The sequence below is a fragment of the Microtus oregoni genome, unplaced genomic scaffold (genome assembly GCF_018167655.1).
Source record: "Microtus oregoni isolate MIOR12 unplaced genomic scaffold, Mior012 000005F_ref0000423, whole genome shotgun sequence".
Taxonomy (NCBI): Eukaryota; Metazoa; Chordata; class Mammalia; order Rodentia; family Cricetidae; genus Microtus; species Microtus oregoni.
In genome coordinates this window covers 9997537-10020587 of record NW_024543064.1, presented here as the reverse complement: position 1 = coordinate 10020587, position 23051 = coordinate 9997537, and the positions used below count along the sequence as shown (strand labels likewise).

Sequence of the window (23051 nt, the reverse complement as noted above, 5' to 3'; positions counted from 1 at the left end):
GTCTGGCTTGGTGGCATGGGTTTGTGCAGGGGGAGGAGCTACTGAGGGGATCCAATACTCAGCCCCTCCTGGGACTCAAGCAAGCATTATCCTCTTGGGCCCTTGGCTCCATCCCAAAGACTTGATTGCCTGATCCCTGGCTCAGAGGGACCAACTGGATTCCAAACTGGAAAAAGAGGTCATCCAACTCCCTTCCAAACTGGGAAAAATATATCCAGACTTAGCTCTGGTGCTTCGGAATAACTGGCTCCACCAATCCCCTGCAGAGCTAGGGCTGGGGCAGAGGCCATGGGGGGCATGTAGTGGACAGCTGTTCCCTGAGTTATTTTTGGGCCAGGGGCTGAGCTTTTCAGTCACAGAGCATTAGGATTAAAATAGCCACCTGCGGGGCAATTCCCTTGTAGCTCCGTGGGGGCTTTCCAAAGGAAAAGAGTCAAAGCCGGGGTGGGGAGGGTGACTTGAGGAATGGCAAGGTAGGAATTCTACCACGGTCTAAGACCAACCTCACCTTTGTGCAGCTCGAAGCCTTGGCATCTCTCTGTCCAGATCACTTTTCTCGGGTATCAAAATGATGGGGAACGGAAAGAGTTGGTAACTCCCGAACTCTGCTTCTGACCTTTCTCAGCTACCCTCCCCATTTCACAAATAGTTCCACAGGAGTTCAGGGGGCCTAGGAGGCTCTGGCCCCAGGTCATCCCCCTCCCAACTCCCTTCCAAACTGCCCTAATGCCTCTTGCTTGAGCCTTGCTCAGAGCCCCAGTAGATCCACCCTGGGAGGATAATCAGTTCCATCCCCAAGCTCAGGACCAGCATGGAAAACGCTGACTGGCCCGGGTCATCTTTCCAGTCACAGCAGAACTGGCAGCTACTCACCAGGCTCACACCCTTCTCCAGAAGGAGGTGGGCCAAAGGCAGGTGGGTGGAAGGAAGGAAGCCCAGCCGTCCTGGAGCCTAGCCCGTACCTCAGATTCGCAACCCCAGACGGGGACTTGACAGCCTGAGGGTATTGTCCCGGACTTGGAGCTAGAGTGACAGGGGCCCCTTTGGCAGAGACTAGGGTGGCGCTGCGGGCGCATGCCCCAGACACGCCCTATGAAAATCGCTCCAGGGATCCGTCACCGAACTTAGTCGTGAACACCGCTGGCCAGGTCCGTGCGACAGGTTCTACTTCCCCGCCCGAGTGGGGGTCTCGCTGGGCTCCCTCCGTGATCACCACCTATGCCTTGGAATGTTCCAGAGGGTCAATTTCCTGTGCGGGTGAATTCGGCGCCCAGCGCCTCTCCTCTGCCTCCTCCCTCCCCGCTGCCCGGACACCCCAGGTCGCTCTGTCCCCGCCACACTCTCATCGCCCCCGCGCGCCCGGGAGCATTCTCCCCGCCCCGCGCCGCTGCCCTAGGGCTCCCGGCGCCCCGCAGCCAGTGCCCTGCTACGCCTGCTTCGCCCCACGAACCGAGTCCTCCGGAGCCCCCGGGGGCCATGAGTCTCTGCTCTGTCCCCTGCCGCCCCACCGGCGCCACTGCGGCGCTGGGGCTCGGTAGCCTCTTGATGCTGCTCGGGCCGGGACGCGCGTGCCCCACGGGCTGTGCCTGCACCGACCCCCACACCGTGGACTGCCGTGATCGCGGGCTGCCCAGCGTGCCCGATCCCTTCCCCCTGGACGTGCGCAAACTGCTTGTGGCCGGCAACCGAATCCAGCAGATCCCCGAGGACTTCTTTATCTTCCACGGAGACCTGGTCTATCTGGATTTCAGGAACAACTCCCTGCGCTCGCTGGAGGAGGGCACGTTCAGCGGCTCGGCGAAGCTGGCCTTCCTGGACCTGAGCTACAACAACCTCACTCAGCTGGGCGCCGGCGCCTTCCGCTCGGCGGGACGACTGGTCAAGCTGAGCCTGGCCAACAACCACCTGGCCGGTGTGCACGAGGCCGCCTTCGAGAGCCTGGAGTCGCTGCAGGTGCTGGAACTCAACGACAATAACCTGCGCAGCCTCAACGTGGCGGCTCTGGATGCACTGCCGGCGCTGCGCACTGTGCGCCTGGATGGGAATCCCTGGTTATGCGACTGTGACTTCGCCCACCTCTTCTCTTGGATTCAAGAGAACGCATCCAAACTGCCCAAAGGTGAGCCAGAGGGTGGCTGGAAGCCAGGGCTGGGTGGTGTAGGGAAGGAGATGGGAGAGTTCAGCATGCTCCGGATGTTCGTGACCTCGCTTTGGGGACTCAGTAACAAGTGCCCTGAATGAGAATCGCTATAGGTGTAACTTCACAATATCAGAGGCCTGAACGTCTCCCGGATATGTTGACATAGAAAATGTCAAAGAACCCATCTGGAACTCTCCCAAGTGTCTACTTTTCTTCTTCACCTCCTACCCAGATTCAGGTTCCGCCTTTTCTTCATCATTGTGGTCCACATCCTCTTTGGGTCCTAGGACAGGTGGGTGTGAGCCACGTACGGGTCCCTCCTAATGGGAAAACCCCGTGCTGTGTGGGACGCCATACCATTCCCAGAACCCAGAGATGGAGAGGAGCTGGTCAGTCCTGAACGTGGTCTAGCTGCATAGATTCTAACCTGGTCCTTTTGTTCCCGGATCCCCTTGACTCTTCAGAGCATCTCTGGGAAAGAAAATTTCTGGCTAGGACAAAGGCAGCCTAGATGTGGAATTGTGGGACAGAAATCTTTTGGGTGGGTATCTCCCCTGCTTTCCTGCTGCCCCTCCTGCTTTCTCACTTACACCCAAATGGCTGATGGGAACACCAGGGCTCTAGGAACACAGCATGAAGGAGGTTAAGGCAGAGTTGAGATGTCAGGGACCCCAGCATTTGTCGGAGTGCACGCCAGGACTGATGGCAGGTGATAGCCATGCCTTGGGTAGAGTTCACCCTTCTACTCATGAGCCTGTGAGCACTGGCCCAAATTGACCTCTCAGTCCAGAACCAACCTCCGGAGAGCCTCTAAATTTTGGTGAAATTGTCTGCAGTCCTGAGCACACGTTACAAAAGGTGGCCTAGCTGTGAGCTTCCCTTTAGTCTTCGGACTAAAGTTGAGAACTCAGAAACACGGTTCCTTGGTGTATGGGACTCCCGTGTCTACTTGTCCACCCCACCGGGTCATAAGCACACACCCTGAGGCCCTGCGGTTACTCCTGTGATAAGAGGACACTTTATCTCCCTAATACCTCTCCTCTGTGAACAGTTCATAAAAGATCTAGCCTGCAAGCTGCAGAGTCCCCCAGGTTTGAATGATGCCCTTCTCCTGCCTGGCTCCCTAGATCTGCCAGGATAGTCTGAATGACAGGAATGTCCTGTCAAAGCCTTCTCTGGGGAGAGGGTCACTTTTCTGTGGTTGTTCCCCTCTTGGTGGACAGCTTCTCAGTTATCTGAGTGTGTGTTTACTATGGGGCTCTCATTGTCTTCCAGTTGGGGGCAGGAGCTTGGGTTCTGTTTCCAGGGTTGCCTTGGGTAGCTGGGGCCTTGAGTGGGCTTTAAATGCTTCTGTGCTTTGGCTCCGTTGTCCCTTGACTACTTGGGTTGACCTCTGAGACCTCCACAGTGCCTTGGGTCAGAGTCTGAAGTTGTGGGTTTTGCTTTAAGGTCTTGGGGACCCTGAGGAGGTAAGTCACTTAAGGTTTTCCCTTCTTCATGTGTTGTCAAAACCAAAACACAGTAATGAGGGTGTAGCCCCAGAGCAAGGGGAGCTGTATCTCTTCCAACATCCATCATCCGTGGGAGAAAATGGGCAGCAGGTGGATACAGAAGGCTGGAAAGAATGGACAGGCACTGAAGACCGTGTGAGGGTCCTGGGGATAGGGCAGGGGGGAGAGAAAGACCAGTCTCATCCAGCCAGGAGAGGAGGGTGCCAGCTGGAAGACACCTCCTGGGCCCAGAGCCAAGGGCAGCTCCAGTCTCTCAGGGCAGCTGCCTACAGAATGTGGCCAGAACAGTGTCCCCAAAGTGAACCAGAAGCAAGGGGGTGAGGGACCTGGCGAGTGCAAGACTCAAGCTCTGATCTGAACTCAGGTTTACGATTTTGGATGAGTCCCTGACCTCCCCCAGCCTCAGTTTCCCTGCTTCTGAAATCAAGATATGGACATTGTCCTCCTACCTGCTGGGAGGGCACAATGATATCCAGTGTGTTGTGGATGCTTAAGAGGGGTTAATAGCCACTCCCTCCTTTATCATACTTCACAGCTCTTCAAACTTTAAATGGCACATGGTAATTGTGTACATTAATGGGGCACATCATGTGATAATTTAATTCATGTACGTGATATATAGCTATCAAATTAGAGGAGCTTACCATTTCTATCCTATTAACCATTGATCATTTCTTTGCTCTGGCCTCGTGCAGACTCCTCCTGGTCTTAATTAAATATAAGTATGTTGATATGGGGACTAGACATGGCTCGGTTTATAAAGTGCTGCCACACAAGCCTGAGGACCTGAGCTCTGATCCCCGGGCCTACGTGTAAAAACCAGGCATGATAGTGTGTGTCTACGGTCGGATGGGCAGAGACAAATGGATGCCAGGAGCTCATTGAGCAGCCAATCAAGCTGTATCAGGAACCTCCAGGCTCAGTGGGAGATACTCTCAAAAAGGAAAAGAAAAAGATGGTGGAGGAGGCTAGAGAGAAGGCTCAATGGTTAAGAGAACTTACTGCTCTTATATCTTCTAGAGGATCAGAGTTCAGGTCCCAGCACCCAGGCTGATTCCGCCTCCAGGAGATCCAACAACCTCTTCTTGTTGGTACTACGCTCATACTGCACGCATAGCCTCTCCATTGCAGACCTGTAGAAACATAATTAAAAATAGAAACAAAATTTTCGAAGGATACTTAAAAAGAGATGGAGAGCACTTGAGGAAAACACATGACCTCTGGCCTCCATCCATCTGCACACTTCACATGTACATGTGTGTACCTGGATACACATGTACACTACACATACACACACAATAAATAATAAGTAATTAAATAAGAAAAGCTGCCTGTACTGTTATGTGGTTTCCCTCTGGTCTCCACCCCCACCTCCTTCTCAGTCTACATTTATCATGAAGGCCAAGGTCAAATCTCCAAGGCCTAGGTGGGGCACTGACCTAGGTGGGGCACTGAAGTTTGTGTGTGTGTGTGTGTGTGTGTGTGTGTCACTGAGTGACACCCCCAATCTTTGTAACACACTTATCTCATCTGTAAATAATGATGAAGTACCCTGCTAGGCTCAGAACGGTAACTTTTTTTTTTGATTTTCGAGACAGGGTTTCTCCGTAGCTTTTGGTTCCTGTCCTGGAACTAGCTCTTGTAGACCAGGCTGGACTCGAACTCACAGAGATCCGCCTGCCTCTGCCTCCGAGTGCTGGGATTAAAGGCCACCACCGCCCTGCTAGAACGTGACTTTTTAAATGGTAGTGTTGTCTAGACTGCCTCACTGCAGCGGAGGCATGTGTGCAGAAAGGCCACACTCACACGAAAACAAGGCTGGAAGATGCTTCCTCCTGACTCCCAGTTTCTTAGCCATCCTGACCACCAACTTTCTCCAATGAAAATCAGGCTGCACTAGGGTACAAGCGTCACGCCTTCTAAGAACAAACGTTGCCTCTTCCCAGAGAGGGAACCCCCAGACCTGAGCAGAGGGCGTCCTCTAGTATTGCTCCCTGTACCTCTGCCCCCTCCTCCAACAGGACCAGGGCCGAGTTTTCTCCTTGTGACCTTGACTGCCTCAGACTGTAGTAAAAATGTGTTGTCTGCCAGTGAACCTCCCCTGGTGGCCACACAGGGATGGGGAGTTTTCGAGCCTCAAAGCAAGTTCCCAGGAGAGGAGTGGGGAGGGGAGACAGGGACAGGCCAGGCTCTTTCACTGGGCCTAAGGTCAGAGAAGAACCTGCCCTGCTGAAGGGAGAGGGCAAGGGATGCCAGCAGCACCGTGGCCGGGTAACAGAAAGCAAAACAAACTAGCAAATGACAAGCCAAGCGGAAATTCTAGGATGCCCAATTAGTGTTGAATTTCAAATCAATGATAAATCACTTCTTAATATAACTATGTTATTCCTAAAGATATGAAGACCAAGTATGCTATACCTATTTAATGAAATATGACACATTTAGTATTTATATGGAATGTTATTTGTCCTTTATATGAAATCCAGACCTAATTGGGCATCCTATATTTGTGTTTTCATTTAATTTTATTTATTTAGTCAGGAGTGGTGACATATGTGTATTAAAGTGTGAATGTGGAGGTCAATGGACCACTTTTCAGAGTTTGCTGTCTCCTTCCACTGTGTGGGACACGGGGGTAAAACTCAGGTTATCAAGCACAGCGACACGTGCCTTTACGCACGAAGCCACCTTGCCATCTCCCGTGCTCCCTTTGATTTGCTTGTGTTTGCAGGAGGGTCTTGCTGTGCAGCCTAGGCTGGCCTGGAACTCATGATTCTCCTGCGTGAGCCCCTTGAGTTCTAGGATCCCCAGCATTCATCTCCATGCCCAGCTCTCTGGCATCCCGACCGTGCTGCCTACAGTTATAAACCTCTTTGTCGTTTCTAAGTCTCTTTTCACTTAACATCTGTGTCCGATGGACACCTCCCCAACAACTTTCCCACCAAGAAACAAAGCAGTTACCAGGATGGATTGTCCGGCATGGGGCTGAATAGTTAGTGACAAGCTGGCACTCTGGGGTACCCCACCGCATGCCCCATCCTGAGAGACATGGGAAAGGGACACTGTCTTTCCCCGTTCAGTCCCCAATTCCTGGGTGACACCAGGCTGCTTCTTCTGTCTAGTCCTAGATTCTGTACCTGTTCTGGTGGTTCCCCACGAGATACCTGGCTCACAGGTAGGGAGGGACAGTGGGAGGCGGGGGCACAGGTCTCATATTTCTTTAAATAGAAAGTACCCCAGACCTGGAAGCCAGAGAGACTTTGGAAATCACTTAGGTGGCCAGCCAGGGTAGTGAGGCCAGGAAACATCTGGTAATGACACCTTTGTCACAAATGTGACCTTGCGTCGGAGCTTCCTTCTCATAGGCCTGGCAAGTAGAGAGCCTAATCTGAGAGCGAGCCACCTGGGAACTTCCTGCGGATCCCTAGGTCCCCAGGCTTCTTGAATAAGTGCCAGGGGAGAAGGTCATGATCTGTTCTGTATGAGCCCCCTTTGAAAGGCTTCCCTATGCACAGAAGCCTAATAACTGCTTCGGGGAAGCCTTGGCTCCCTGGCTCTGTAGTTTGCAGCTGGGTGGCTGTCTTAAGTTACTATTGCTCTGTTGAAACACCATGGCCAGAAGCAACTTAGGGAGGAATGATCTGGTTTACATTTCCACATCCCTGCTTATCATCAAAGGAAGTCAGGGCAGGAACCTGAAGGCAGAAGCCAGTGCAGAGCCTGTCGAAGGTGCTGCTAACTGGCTTCTTCCCCAGGGCTTGCTCAGCCTGCTTTCTTATAGAACCAAGGACCAGCCCATGGATGGCACCCCCTGTAATGATTCCACATAATGCCCTTCAGGTTTACTGACAGTCTGATCTTTTTTTTTTTTTAAATTTTTCAGTGAATTTTTATTAGGCATTGCATCGTGATTCAGGGTCTCAGGGTAGGGACCATCATATACCCAGGCCCCCTCCCTTTACTGAATGAGGAGAGGACAGTGAACAGAAGAGAGGAGGGTGGAGCCAGGCCAGATCTTCCCAGAAAATGTGCCTTCTGCTCTGCCATCATCCCAAGCTGAGACCCACGGTACGGGGCAGAGGGACTTGTATACATGCTGGTACCACTCACATAAGGAGACATCACCCCCCCCCCTCATGGGGAACTCTGTTAACCAATCACAGCTAATTGGGGCGTGGTGATCTGGACCCCAGGAAGAAAAACTGGGAGATCCAGGTGCTTGCTCTCTCTCTCTGTGGTGCCTGCCGGACAGGCCAATTGTAAGTCGGACCTCCCACTCTTATAATGTGAGTTTGCCCTCTTTAACCATTAAAGTATAACTGTTATTCTTGAGCTAGCCTGGTTATTTATCGTACCGACTTAATTCTCTACCCCCCCCCCCCCCCCCCGCGGTCATTGCCTTCTCGCAGTGGTGGAAGTCCAGATAGTTCAGCCAGCAGTGCCTGGTCTGGTTCTGGTTTGGGAAATGGCTGTCAAAGAGGACAGTTTCGTAGTTCTTGATTTTAGTCTTGATGTCCTCAGCCCTGGTGCTGACTCCTGAAGACTGCCTTGGAGCAGTGGTAGTTCAAGGTGACCCTTAGCCAAGGTGCCAACCCACAGTCTGATCTTATGAAGGCATTGTCCTCTTCTTTTTCCTTTCTTTTATTAAGAATTTTTTAAATACAATCTTTTCTCATTTTACATAGCTATCCCTGTTCCCACTCCCTTTCCTCCTCCCTCTTCTCCACCTTCCCCCCTACCTCACCTCTCCATCCACTCCTCAGAAAGGGTAAGGCTTCCCATGGGGAGTCAACAAAGTCTGACACTTCCCTTCCAGGCAAGACCAAGCCCCTCCCCCCATTGCCTAGGCTGAGCAAAATATCCCTCCAAAAAGAGTGGGCTCCAAGATGCAGAGGCATTTTCTTAATTGAGGTTCCCTCCTCTCTGATGACTTTAGTGTGTGTCAAGTTGACATAAAAACTCTTCAGTATAGCGATGTGACCTAAATCGCTTACTGTCTCTAGGCCTAAGAAATTTCTTCTGCAATCAAGTGTATCAGTGTTAGACCTGGAGAGCCATTTCCAAATGAAAGTCTGTGGGTTAAAAAAAAAAAAAAAAGGTGTAGGGGCTGGAGAGATGACTCAGTGGTTAAGAGCATTGCCTGCTCTTTCAAAGGTCCTGAGTTCAATTCCCAGCAACCACATGGTGGCTCACAACCATCTGTAGTGAGGCTTGGTGCCCTCTTCTGGACTGCAGAAAGAATACTGTATATATAATAAACAAACAAATAAATATTTTTAAAAAAAGGTGTGTATTCAAAAATGTTTCTTTTCCATTCTATTTATTTATTTGTTTGTTTGTTTGTTTGGTTGGTTGGTTTTGCAACAAAGTCTCCCCATGTAACTCTGGCTAGCTTGGAACTTGCTGCGTAGACCAGGCTGGCCTTGAATTCGCAGAGATCCACATGTCTATGCCTCTTCGTATACCACTATGCCTGGCTATGCAAATATTTTCATGAGGTTGGGCACGCCCTATGTGGACGTGTGCACAGCAGCCTGAGATGCCATCACAGAAGGCCTGTTCATATGTGCTCCCTCGCCTTGGTCCTGGAGCCATGGTGGAAGGATGGCCGCTGGATTGAGAGATAGAAGCTGGCAGATGCAGGACTGTATGCCTGGGTTTGGAGGTGCACGGAGCAGGTGGCACAGTCTACATCAGGCCTGAGAGAGCAGATGTTGGGAAAGGAGCCAATGGATCTCATTACAGAGGCTGATTTAGCTAGGCCTCTTCTTGGACCTTCTCTTTCTAGCCATGGTCCTGTGTCCTCAAAGGTCACAACCCTCAGTACCAGACAGGGGGATGCTTGAGTCTAATTGTCATATGACCTTGACACTAGGAGAAGTAGGGTGTGGGCTGGGAGGAGGGTAGCTGTGGCAGAGCTAGGCAGAAGTGCCTTGACTCTGCCTAGCCCTGGTCTCCACCGGGAAAGCCTACTAGAGAGAACCCAGCAGAAAGGCCTGGAATGTCCTGGCTCTCGCTGGCTGGGAACTCCAGTGGGCACTTCTGTGGGCAGAATCCTTCCGTGAGAGGGTGCTATGGCAGACAGGGTGTTTAGTCAGCCCCTGTACCATATCACTTAACCCAGTTTGCTACCTGGCTCAACTCAGGACCAGTGGGGGAGCTCATCCTGAGCCCCAGAAACTCCTTCGATTTTCTGACGTCAAGCAGTCTCGCCTAGGGCAAGTGAATGGAGATTACTGTCACCCAGATGGAGAAAGAGCCAAAGCTTGCCTGAAAGTCACAGGATGCTTCCTCTTAGACAGCGCCAAGGTGACTCTTCTTCTAAAAATAAAATAAAAGCAGTTTTCTTCTCCTGATTATAAAAGTAATAAGCTTCACTTAGCAGCCAGGGGTGGGGGAGTGGATACACATTACATAACGAAGATAAAACTTAAAGACAACCCCCGGCCCCCAAAGCAAACAAGCAAACAAACAAAAATCCCCAGAGGTCTGAGAGATGGCTCAGCAGCTAAAGCTCTGGCTGCTCCTGCAGAGGACCTGAGTCTAGTTCCCAGCACCCACATGGTGGCTCGCAAGCATCTGTGATTCCAGTAGCTCCAATGTCTTCTTCTGGCCCCCAAGTACATTACACACTCATGACTCACTTAGCATACGTGTAGGCAAAAACTCATACACATAAAATATAAGTTAAACAACCAAAATATATATTTATTTATTTATTTATTTATTTACATGGTTTCTCTGTATAACAGTCCTAGCTATCCTGGAACTCACTTTGCAGACCAGGCTGGCCTCGAACTCCCAGAGATCCAGCTGCCTCTGCCTCCTGAGTGTTGGGATTAAAGGTGTGTGCCACCACCACCAGGCTGAAATCCTTTTACTATCAAAGTTCTATGCTAATATTTTTTTTTTAAGATGGCATTATGGTGTACACCTTTAATCCCAGCCCAGCCTGGTCTACAAGAGCTAATTCTGGGACAGGCTCCAAAGCCACAGAGAAACCCTATCTCAGAAAAAAAAAAAAAAAAGTGAAAGAAAACAGACCATTATGTTAAAAAACCAAAGCGACCAAACAAACAAAAAAGGAAATAAATTAGTCACAAAACAGTGAGTCCTGTGCTGGGTGTTTTTATGTCCATTTGACACAAGCTAGAGATATCTGAAAGGAGGGAGCCTCGGTTGAGGAAATGCCTCCTTAAGATCGAGGGCCAGGCTCTAAGGCATTTTCTTATCAGTGGAACAAGGTGGGAGGGCCCCGGGCCCCGCCCATTGTGGGTGGGGCCATCTCTGGGCTGGTGGACCTGGGCACTATAAGAAAGGCTGAGCAAGCCACGGAGAGTGAGCCAGTAAGCAGCACCCCTCCATGGCTTCCGCATTGGCTCCTGCTTCCAGTTTCCTGCCCTGCTTGAGTTCCTGCCCACAGTGCTTTTGATGCTGAACTGTTATATGGAACCGTGAATAAAATAAACCCTTTCCTCCCCTAGCTGCTTTTGGTCATGGTGTTTCATCACAGCAATAGGAACCCTAACTAAGACAAGTCCTATACAATTAGCTCCATATTTGTGGAGGAACAAGGTGGTGAAATTCACAGAAGAGGGAGGAGAATGGGGGTGGCCAGGGGCTGGGCAGTGGGCATTTCACGGGTACAGTTTCTGTTTGAGAGATATAGGAGCGCTGGCTACTCGATGCCAGGATGCTCCAGTGTGAGCCCTTGACCCAAAGTTGCCCTACATCCTTCTCGCCACGAAATCAGCTTATTATTTAATCAGACGGAGTGTCTGCTGGCCGAGACAGTAAGGATAATTGGGAACTGTCCCCCGTGCGATAGTGGATATTTAATGAAAGTGGCAGTAGAAAACAAAATTAGCACTATGGGAAATTGGAGCCCGTGCTCCTTGGCACCCCAGAGCAAGAATGAGCCCCACAGAGCTCCTTGCAGGCCTCCTTAGGCAGCATTCCTCTGTGGCCCGGAATAACTCCAGCTGAGGCCACAGCACATACACCTTCTCCAGATGTTCAGGGTGACAGAGAATAGGTGTCTGGAAAGACACTAAACAGGCCGTCAGGAGACTTGGGATCCAGGCCAGAGTCTGGGTAACTGCCCTATTTAGCTTTCTATTGCCGTGATAAATACTATGAAGCCAACTTGGGGAGAAGGTCAAAGGCAGGGGGAAATGAGAGCTGGAACTCATCTCACAGGCCACAGCCCATCGTTGAAGGAATTCAGAGTAGTAACCCAAGCAGGCCAGGACTTGATGCATAAACCACGGAGGAATACTACTTACTGGATGGTTTCCAGGCCCACCAGCCCAGGGACAGTACTGAGCAGAGTGGCTGGGTCCTCTTTCACCAATTGCAATCAAGAAAATGCCCCTACACACACGCCCACACATGACCAGTCTGATGGAGCCAATTCTTTAACTGCACTGTCCGCCCTCAAGATTAGCCATCATCACAGTGACCTTAGGCAAGTTGTCTGATTTCCCTGGACCCTTCATCTATAATATAAGTGAGGGCAGGGGAAGGAGGGAAGTGCAGGCATCAAAAAAGGTATCTTCTCACACATCTGACCTTCCACTATGTGATGCTTGAGAAGACACAGCTGCTGAAAGCCTGGCTGGAGATGTGGAAGGCCCCAAACTGCTATTTCCCTATTTCCTGAGCATTTTATTTGTTGTTTGTTTGTTTTTGAGGTGTTTTGTTCCTTCCTTCCTTCCTTCCCTCCTTCCCTCCTTCCTCTCTCCCTTTCTCTTTCTTTCTTTCTTTCTTTCTTTCTTCCTTTCTTTCTTAAGTTCTATGAGGCAGGCAGGGTAAAGCGCAGGTGGGGTTTTTTCCAGCACAGGGTGTGCCCCCTTTAGCCTTGTTCCTAAGGCCTCTGACACTTCCAGAAGATGGACAAGAGCTGTTGTCACACAGGTCTTGGCCCCTGATTGCACAATACAGCATGCAGCTCAACTGGTGACCAGAGTAATACCAAATCTCTCGGTGACATTCTTTTCTACAACCTGTCAGGTTGATGATGCTGCATAGGTGAGTAGCCAGAGCTGGAGAGATGGCTCAGCTGGTAAGGACAATTGCTGCCGGGCCTGGTGACCTGAGTTTGCTATGTGGGAAATGGTGAAAGGAGAAACGGACTCCTGTTCTTGTCCTCTGACCTGCACAAGTGTGTTGTTTTAAGCACCCTCCACGCCAAACACAAAAATAAAGTGTAATGAAATTTTAATAGGAGAAAAAAAGAACAATCCTAGAATCATCTGAGAAGAGAAAAAGATCATGACTCCTCTACCATAAATAGCCTGCAGCCATTGAGTGTGTATTTTTGTGTGTCTCTCCATGTGATATATGTGAGCGCGTGTTATACACTCGCAGTGCACGCACCCTTGCTAAAAAGTACATTCAGAGGCCAGAGTACATCTGATGTCATGCTCCACCTATTTCCTTTAGACAGGGTCTCTCACAGAGCCTAGGGCTAGCCTGGCAGCCAGCAAACCCTAGCCATTTGCCTGTCTCTGTCTCGTATAGCACTGGTCTTACAGGTATGCATGTGGCTGTGCCTGCCTCAAAAAAAAAATGTTGATGTTGGGATTACAGGTGCATAAACAGCTTCACCTACCTTTTGAAAAAAAAATATATATATAGACCCTGGAAATTCGAACCCAGCTCGGTGTACTTGCATGGCAAGCTCATTTAACCATTCTCTAACTTCCAAAGTGTATTTTAGTCTATAGTCCCAAGATTCAGGAGGCTGAAGTCGGAGGATCTCTTGAGGCCAGGAGTTTGAAACCAGCCTGGGAGACAGTGAGACAAATGCCCAGAAGTGACATGTTGTATTTGGTGAATGGAAAGACTTTCCCAATATGGTCACCAAACACGGCGCTGAGGATATTTCTTCCAGACAGATCTGTGTGCGCTTACACCTAGAAGAGGACCTAGGAACAGCTAAACCATTGTGCAAATCGGATTTGTGAGTTCTTGCCTCTGCCTTCTGCTCATTTATTGCTGGCGTCTCAGTGTGTATGTTGGTTTTGCCTAATAAGCGGAATCAGGAAAGCAGAAACCTATCTTTAACAACAGAAGTGCTTAGGAGAGCCTGTAGCCAATTGGATTGAGAAGCTCTCAGGAGGCCAGAGCTGGAGAAAGGCCCCCTGAGAGATCTCAGCCCAGCCTGGTCTTTGGCAAGGGGCCGGGCCAGGCTCGAGAGATTAATCTCAATCCACCATCTGCTGTGTCACTGTCTATTTCGAGGATGGCAGTTTGTCACCCTCGCCACTCAGGTATCAGCTGTGGGGAGAAGTCATCATTCAAGGGGGTGGAGCCTGGGGTGTGGGTGGGAGGAGGACCCCAGCCACTCGCAGGAGTACCACAGCTATCCCTAGAGAGAAGATAGGCGGGAACAAGATTGAGTTGCCTGGTGGGTGAATGAGCAGAGGAAGAGCCACTACAAGGCAGAGGTCAGGAGGTCACATAAGCTGCCCACTGGGAAGTCACCCCAGGAGAGGTGATCTGCACGGGCACCTTTCCTATGGCCCTCCCGCCTGCATGGGCCTCCGAGCCGGCAGTTTTGCAGGACATCTGGGCAGCCGTAGATAATAAGGGGTTGTGAGGCAGTAGCTGTCAGAACAGGGGCTAACTCATCCTTGAATTCCATTTCCCATAACCCATCCCGGGACTAGTGAGCATAAGCAAGAGAAACCAGCCCTGACTGAGCAAAGGGAAGGAAGGTTATTATCGGAAGGATGCCAGCCTATCCTTAGCGCTGAAGAAGCGGGCTCAGGACAGGGATGCAGCTCAGCTGCCAGCGTGCTTGCATGGCATGCAGGAAGCCCTGGGTTCCACCGCTGGCACCGTAAACTGGATGTGGTGGACAAATGCCATAGAGGTAGAGGTAGGAGGATTGCCTGGGAAGCCAACGTTGGCTACGTAGTGAGACCCTGTCTCAAAAATAACCAAAACCTCAAACAAACCATAGTGAGGGGAAGATGGCTCTGGGGGTTTGGAGAGTCGAACCCCACTGGTAGGGGCAGCAGGAGGGGCGGCTGGACTAAGTGGGCTCCACTTTCTTTTGAACTATTGAGTTTAAGTGTTGCCCTGGCACAGAGGCAATTATCCTTGTGGGAGAGAGGCCAAGAGATATCTGAAAGACAGCGACGCAGAGCAGAAGATCCCGGGAAGACAGGTTAGAGTAGGAAGCGACGAGCCAAGGACAGGCAGCCTCTCTCCTAGGGTCTTCAGAGGTAACCCTGATTCTGACCTCCATAGCTGTGAGAGCATACCCGCTCCCTCTCTGTGTGTAGACAAGTTCTTATATCTTGCAGCTCAGGCTAGCCTCAGTCTTGACCTTTCCTGCCTCACCTCAGCCTCCAGAGTGTGGTGATTTCATGCATGTGTCATGATGCTCAGTGTTCACCTCTGCCCCAGAGTGAACCTTTTTTAATTTGTTATGCGTGTGGCCCTGGGAATTGAACACAGGCCTTGTGCGTGCCAGGCAATAAGAGTTCGGCTTCTAAGCTATACCCCCAGCCTTTTTTTTTTTTTTATGTTGTTTTGAGACGTGATCTCTCCATGTAGCTCAGGCTAGCTTCTAACTTTTGATTCTCCTGCCTCAGTTTCCTAAGTACCCTGGGATTACAGGTGTGAGCCACCACAATCAACTGCAATTAGTCTGGGTGCCCCTGTTTGTGGGTAGTTACTGGGGCAGCTATGAGGAAATGATGCAGGTCCATGCCCTGTGGAATTGTCAGTTGGGGCGCAGGAGACACAGTTCCCCCATTGTCACTTTCAGATACTAGAAGAACTTCTCCCAGACTTTTAGGGGTCCCCAGTCAGGCAAAGCCAGGATTTTTGAGTCAACTCAGGAAAGAATTTAGGACTGGCCAGTTTATGAGGTTGATTTGGAGATTTTATTAAAGATATATTTTTTTAAAGATTTATTTATTTATTATGTATACAACATTCTGCCTCGATGTATGCCCACACGCCAGAGGAGGGTGCCAGATACAGGTGGTTGTGAGCCACCATGTGGTTGACTGGGAATTGAACTCAGGACCTCTGGAGGAGCAGCCAGTGCTCTTAACCTCTGAGCCATCTCTCCAGCCCCCCAAAGATATTTTAATATAGGTTCAGGTGTGGGGGTTAGAAGAGAAGGCAGCTCAGAAGGACAGACAGACACACCTGAGAGCATGTGCTCAAAGAGTCACGGGGAGTCGGATATACCCACGTGTGGGCTCTCAGGGGAGAGTGGCTCGTCTAAAGTAATTTGTCTTGGTTAAGTGTCTGTCAAGCTAGAGTCAGCTGGGGAAAAAAAATCTCATTAGGAAATGCCTCCAGTCACTGAGCAGGCAGAGGCAGGCAGAATTCTGTAAGTTTGAGGCCAGCCTGGTCTACAGAGCTAGTTCCAAGACAGGCTCCAAAGTTACAAAAAAACCCTGTCTCAAAAAACCAAAAAAGAAAAAAGAAAAGAAAAGAAAGAAAGAAAGAGAAAATGCCTCTATCAGATTAGCCTGTGGGCATGACTTTAGGGTATTTTCTTGGCTGATGAATGTTTGGGGCCCAGTCTACTGTAGACAGTGCCAGCCCTAAACTGGTGATCCTAGGCTGTATGAGAAAACAGGCCGAGGAAGCCATGGGAAGCAAGCCAGTAAGCAGCGCTCCTCCATGGCCTCTGCTTTCGTTCCTGCCTTTATACTCCTGCCTTGAGTTCCTGTCCTGACTCCTCCCATGATGGACTATAACCTGGAAGCCAAATAAACCCTTTTCTCCCCAAGCTGTTCCGGGTTAGTGTTTCAGAAATCATACGAGGTGACGCTGGAGAGATGATTTAGAGGTTAAGAGTACTGACTGTCCTGGCAGAGGACCTGGGTCTAGTTCCCAGCACCCATGTGTTAGCTCACAACCACCCATCCATCGCTCCAGTTCCAGGAGATTTGTTGCCCTCTTATGACCTCCAAAGGCATGGCATGGTGTACAGATATACATGCAGGAAAAACACATAAAATAAAAACAAATAAAAATCTAAAAGAAGAAATCAAAGACATTATTTATAATTACTATTTTCAAATGGTTGCAAAGACACTTAGATGAGGTACTTTTCTGATTATTTACTTGCTTCAGACAGGATTTCAAATAATCCTTAGTGTACAGCTGAGATTGCATTTAACTTCTAATCCTCATGACTTCGCTTCCCAAGTGCTGACAATGTAAACACACCTGGCTCCTGGGGACACTTTGAATTGCACCCCTGGCTGGGGTGCTGCTGGCATCTCCTCTCCTATAAATAGGATGGGATGTTAGCCTGAAGTGCACACGGCTCAAGCCAAGGACAAGAGTCCCGTCCCGCATGTCAATAGTCCTGGGGTTGGGGGTTAGGATGCAGCTCAGTTGCTAGAGTCCTTGTCTAGCATGCAGCAAGTTCTGGGTTCAATCCTCAGTACCAGATAAACCAGGCATGGTGGGGCGTGTCTGTAATCTTAGCACTTCCTGAGGTGGAAGCAGGTGAATTGGAAGTTTAACGTCATTCTTGGCTGTTCAAGGCTCGTCTGGGCTACGTGAGACTGTCTCAAAAACAAAACCCAAGATGCCTGAAAGACAGTTCACTGGGTAAGAGAGTGTATTGCTCTTCCAAGGGGCCAGAGTTCAATTCCCAGCCCTCACATCAGACAATTCACAACTGCCTGTGACTCCAGCTCCAGGAGATCTGATCTCTCTCTCTCTCTCTCTCTCTCTCTCTCTCTCTCTCTCTCTTCACGCACACAGGAGCAGGCGCATGCACGCACACACACACACCTCATGACTTTAAATCAATCAGTCCATCAGTCAGTCAGTCAATCAATCCACCACAGCCCTAATTAACAGAGTGGTCCACACACCAAAAAGAAGACATGGTAATAGGTGGGGCACTTGCTGAGAAGAAAGGATCTGGAGGTGGTGGGGGAAGCGATGGGAAAGGATATGTGTGAAAACAACTAAATGTGTTCTATACATATATACAACTATCAAACAAACAAGAGCAATCAAACCCAAGCAAAACAGTGCCAGGTTGAGAAACCAGTTTATGGCAGAATACTGTTAAAAAGGAAGGGGAACCCTGAAGTCACAGACCCCAACATCAGAGCCCTGCACCAGTCACGGGTACTTCAGCAGATGGCTGTAGGGACAGATCTTCACCCTCTTCTGCCTGGCTCTATCCATCCAGCCGACCGTCTTTGTCCAGCTCCTCTTGTTTGTCTGCCCTCTGTGAACTTGGGAAAGCCATTAAGTCAAGGTGTCTTATCACAGCTGAGCGCAGGCCCAGCCTCCACGCCTGGTGGGTTAGGTGGTGTTTTCCCAAACAAGTCCTTTTCTTGCAGCCACAGAGAAATGTGAAATGACATTTTCTAAAACCGTTGCTTTGTAAAAATGCCAAGGCTAATCTCCAGGCACAAAGAGCAGTGTGGAGATCAGAACTGACTCGGGGAGCTGCAGCCCGGGAAGAATGGGCTCAGAGGTGCGTGCGTGATGGGTGTGTATGGCTGGGCCACTGACTAGCTGAACTGTGACCTGCTGTGAGCTTGAGAGCTGCCCGTCCTGTGGTTGTTAGAGCCCGTGCTCAGGCCTCAGGCAGGACTCTTTCTTCCTGGTTTTCAGGGTATCTTTGGCTAGTGAGTAGCTATCAAGAGGAGGCAGGCTGACTGATTTTTAGCCCTGAAAAATAGATGTCTGCAAGGGAGCCCTGCTATGGACATCTTAAAGCTTTCCTAATTTGGCCCAAATGCTTTTCAAATGCTCAGAATAAGTAGGGAGAAGTTTTTTTTTTTTTTAAAGTATGCTTAATTTTTAAATTTCAGGTGTGTGTGTGTGTGTGTGTGTGTGTGTGTGTGTGTGTGCATGCGCACATGCGTGTGAAAAGGCCAGAAGTGGGCATCAGTTACCCTGGAGCTGGAATTATGGGACCTGGGAGTAATCTGACACACATGCTAGGAACCTAACTCTTCCTCCGGAAGAGTAGCAAGTACCCTTAACCACTGAGCTATCTCTTCAGCCCATGTTTTATTTTGCTTTGGTTTTCAGACGAGATTCCACGTGGCCAATGCTGGCTTAGCTGGTTTAGTGTTATAGGCATGCAGCATGCCATACCGGAATAGAAAGTAAACCAAACCACTCTGCCTACTGAGCTACATCCCAGCCCTGAAGTTTTAGCTTAAGAAACAGTCAAGGGCTTGGGATATAGCTCAAAGGTACTGTGCTTGCCCGGGATGAGCAAGGCCTGGCTTCTATCCTCAGCAGGAGAGAGAGAGAAAGAGAGAGAGACAGAGAGAGAGAGAGAGAGAGAGAGAGAGAGAGAGAGAGAGAGAAAGGGAAGAAAAGGCAGAGAGGTAGGAAAGGAGGGAGGGTAAAAGAAAGAAAAGAGTAAAAAATTCCATTGTGAAGATGGACAAGGTGGCTCATTCCTATACTTCCAGCACTTGGGGACCTTAAATAATGAGTTCCAGATCAGTCTCAAGTACATAATGAACCTCTGTCTCAAAAGCTAGCTAACTAGGAGCTGGAGAGATGCCTCAGCAGTTCCAAGCACACACTGCTTACTCTCTCAGAGGACCTGAGTTCTGGTCCCAGCACCTGTGTCTAGCAGTTGTAGATGATCCAATGCCTCGGCCTCCAAGGGCATCACATGTAAACACACACACACACACACACACACACACACACACACACACCCTGTGAATTGAAGCAGTGGGGTAGACAGAATCATTGTATAGTATATGTGTATATAGGAATGGCAAGTCAATTCCATTAATTTATATAATTTATGTGTCAGCAATTATATTATACATGTGCCTTTAATCCCAGCATTTAGGAAGCAGAGGCAGGTGGATCTCTGTGAGACTGAAGACAACCTGGTCTACAAAGTGAGTTCTAGGCCATCAGGGGCTATGCAGTGAAACCTTGCCTAAAAAAGCAAAGCAAAGCAAACAAACAAACAACAAAGAGTTCTGGGTCATCTAAATCCTTGAGGCTCCCAAGCAGCTACATCGATTAAGGGAGAGGAGAGAGAATGCAGTATAGTTGCTAGGCAACTGTTCCCATGGAGGAATGAATGGGTGGGGTGGCTGTGGATGTGTAAAGGATGGGCCCAGACTGAGGGAGGGAGGAAGCTCAAATATTCTTTCTCCATTTTCTGTTCTGAGCTGGAGAAGAGGGGGTCACTGGTAAGAACCCCAAGGCTGGTTTGGGGCACTGGACAATGAGTGAGGTTGCTCTTTTATGGACCCAAGAGGGCTAACTAACAAAGCTGGAAGGCAGCTGACTCTCAGACGATGTTGGGAAAGGGCTGAGGGTGAGCTCTGCTGCTTGGAAACACTGAAACAGAGAACGAGAGAGGCTTTCCCGAGAATGTGAAGACACCAAAAGTAAGCAAGGATTGATGGTCGCTCAGTTTCCTGTCAAAATGATGTCTCCCATTTTCTCCCCAGAAAAAGCACACCTTCCAAACCTATCCACAGATAAGAGGAAGTCTCCAGAGCTGAATGCCTGCGCTCTTGACCCTAGGTGTGAACCTGTGAAGTTAAGTTACCAAAGGAAGTGCTACAATGATGGAGGAGGGTCTTCTATCTATCTGTTGCTTTCATTGCTTAATTAATAAAGAAAACTGCTTGGCCTGATAGGTCAGAACATAGGTAGGCAGAGAAGACAGAACAGAATGGTGGGAGGAAGAAAGCAGAGACAGGCAGATGCCATAAAGCTCCAGCCTGAGATGGATGTGGGTTAAAATCTTGCCAGTTAGCCACGACCCAGCGGTGATACACAGATTATTAGATATGGGTTAAAGCAAGATGTGAGAGTTAGCCAAGAAGAGGCTAGATATAATGGGCCAGGCAGTGTTTAAACGAATACAGTTTCCGTGTAATTATTTCAGGTAAGGCTAGCCAGGCGGCTGAGAGCCGGGCAGGACGAAAAGCAGCCCGCTCCCCTTTTACTACACTATGAGATTTCCTGGGAGGTACTACAGTTGGGGGCTGCAGCCTAACCCTTCTCCCTCATTCTGTCTCTCCTCAGGCCTCGATGCCATCCAGTGCTCACTGCCCATGGAGGACCGGAGGGTGGCCCTGCGCGAGCTGTCAGAAGCCAGTTTTAGCGAGTGTAAGTTCAGCCTGTCCCTCACAGACCTATTCATCATCATCTTCTCGGGCGTGGCCGTGTCCATCGCCGCCATCATCTCCAGCTTCTTCCTGGCCACTGTGGTGCAGTGTTTCCAGAGGTGCACCCCTAACAAGGACACGGAGGATGAGGATGACGACGAGGATGACTGAGCCACCTCTTCCTGCCCTTTGCTTCCCCACACCCAAGCTAGTGGTACCTCTCCAAGGGAGACCGAGATGCTGAAGACAGAAGCATCGCATCACTCCAGGCAGTGAAAGGGCGGGTGCTTGCCTAGATGCACCTGCTGGGACAGCCGATCCCAGAGCATAGAATCAGCAGAGTAGAGATGCAGGAAGGATGGAGAGATTCATTCCTGAGCGAGCCCACCTCCCAGGCTGGGGCATTCATGTGTGTGAAGATAATCAAGTCAGGCTTCATGGCTTACAGCTTTACAACTTCCCCAAGCTGAAGTGAGAGCTTACAGCTTCTGACCTCAGAGGCATTTGGACCATTCTTATTACGAGCTGCACTCTGGACCATGAATCATCTTCCTCCTAAAAGACAGCGGAGCTCTCGGTGGAGATTCAAGCTCAGCTCATTCTCCACGGGAGCAGGAATTCTTTTCCTCTATAAAAGGACCTGGCAGCTTTGGGAGGTTAGACCAAGAATAAACAAACGTACGCACAATAGACAATGCCTGTGTCTCCCCTCCATTGCTGCGTTGACACCCAATACCCAGCGTGATGACACAAGATGACTTGAGCCAGCAACACTGAGCTGGGCTAAGATACCCGAGGCAGAGGTTCACAAGAAGTGGCTGGGGGTGTTTTCGGGATCCACTCCTTCAGGGTGTTTTGAAGAGGACCCTTGGATATGACAGGGTCATGAGGATGGATTCATACTGAGTGCAGTTAGTGTCCTTATAACACAAACTCTGAAGACCTCCCTGCTCCTTCATTCATACTGAGTGCAGTCAGTGTCCTTATAACACAAACTCTGAAGACCTCCCTGCTCCTTCTTCCAGGTGAGGACCCGATGAGAGGACAGCCATCTGTGAACCAGGAAGTGGTCTCTCCCAGGAACTCAACCCTATTGGCACCCTGGCCTCCAACCTCTAGCCTCCAGAACTGTGAGAAATAAATGTTAGTTATTTATAGACCCTCGTGCCTGTGGTTTTTTTTTTTTTTTTTGATAACAACAGCTCAAGGAGACTAAGACACCAGATTTAGATGAAATGTTAGCAAGAAATAAAAGCTTGAACTCTGTCAAAGGGTGTTTGTTGTCTGTTGGTAAATAGGTTGGGAAAATGTGTGTTGGTATCGCCTGGACTCCAATCATTATCCTAAGAGGTAACACCTTGCAGAGGACAGACAATCACTGTGTCAAGTTGTGATGGCCGCTTTGTTGTTTCCTTCTTTCTTCTGTAGTACTGTCAAGGTGTTTGTTCTCTTCCAGAGTCCCACCTTAGCCAATAGCTGAGTCATTTTCTGTGTTGGTATGGTCTTAGACCTGTCCGCTGAAGAAATTTTGGGGAACTCTCCCAGAAACCAGGAGGTCAATAAGCAGGTTGCCTTGGACCAACAAAGTGTTCCTTAAACAAAATAAAACAACAACAAAATAGATGTGAGGCCACACGCCTCTAATCTCAAGAGGCAGAAACAGGCAAAACTCCAAGTCTAAGGAAGTAGATAGGGCTCCGTGCACCCCAAAGAGAGTGTTCCAGGCCAGCCAGGGGGCACGCACTACATAGTGAAACCCTGTCTTTAAAAAAATGTTGGCATGATAACACATGCCTCTCAGCCTGGCCAGCACTCAGGAGGTGGCAGCAGGAGGATTACCTCAAGTTTGAGGCTAGGCTGGGCTACGTAGTGCAAGTGAGACCCTGTCTCAAAAGCAAAACAAATGAACAAAAACCTACCACGGGGACTTGGCCTCTGAACAACTTCCATCGGTGGCATTAGTGGCCTCGGGGTGTGCGTGACATTTCCTGGGAAGATGGGCTGTGACAGACAGTGTTTTCCGGGGTGAGGGAGGCAGCACTTTGCTTCAGAGATAGAAGCAACCACATCATGAGTCTACGCGGGCTAATGCAAAATGACTTGCGCTGGCAACACTGAGTGTGGCTGGGGCCGAGACCGGGACCAGAAGAAGCTCACGAGAAATGGCCCGGATATTTTAAGGAACCACGAATTCATCGTTTATAATGTCCATCTTAGGAGCCAGATGTGGTGGTATAATCCCAGCATTTGGGAGGCAGAGGCAAGGAGGGTCAGGAGTTTACAGCC

General features: G+C 49.7%; 2 protein-coding genes across 3 annotated transcripts; one reads left to right on the top strand and one right to left on the bottom strand.

Moving 5' to 3' along the window:
* The first annotated feature begins 1147 nt into the window (after positions 1 to 1147).
* On the top strand, positions 1148 to 21930 carry Lrrc38 (leucine rich repeat containing 38). Of its 2 annotated transcripts, XM_041652711.1 has the most exons (3): positions 1148 to 2119; positions 20683 to 20766; positions 21791 to 21930. In XM_041652711.1, exons 1-3 carry the CDS (start codon positions 1219 to 1221, stop codon positions 21904 to 21906), a joined length of 1101 nt encoding a protein of 366 aa, XP_041508645.1. In that variant the 5' UTR covers positions 1148 to 1218; the 3' UTR covers positions 21907 to 21930. The 2 variants fall into 2 exon arrangements, with proteins under 2 accessions (XP_041508645.1, XP_041508644.1); XM_041652710.1 differs by having other exon boundaries at positions 20683 to 21900.
* LOC121448170 (cytochrome c oxidase subunit 6B1-like) lies at positions 7610 to 8403 on the bottom strand. Its single transcript, XM_041651963.1, has 3 exons — positions 8396 to 8403; positions 8040 to 8198; positions 7610 to 7784 (listed from the first exon to the last, which is right to left on the bottom strand). Exons 1-3 carry the CDS (start codon positions 8401 to 8403, stop codon positions 7610 to 7612), a joined length of 342 nt encoding a protein of 113 aa, XP_041507897.1.
* Positions 21931 to 23051: the final 1121 nt, after the last annotated feature.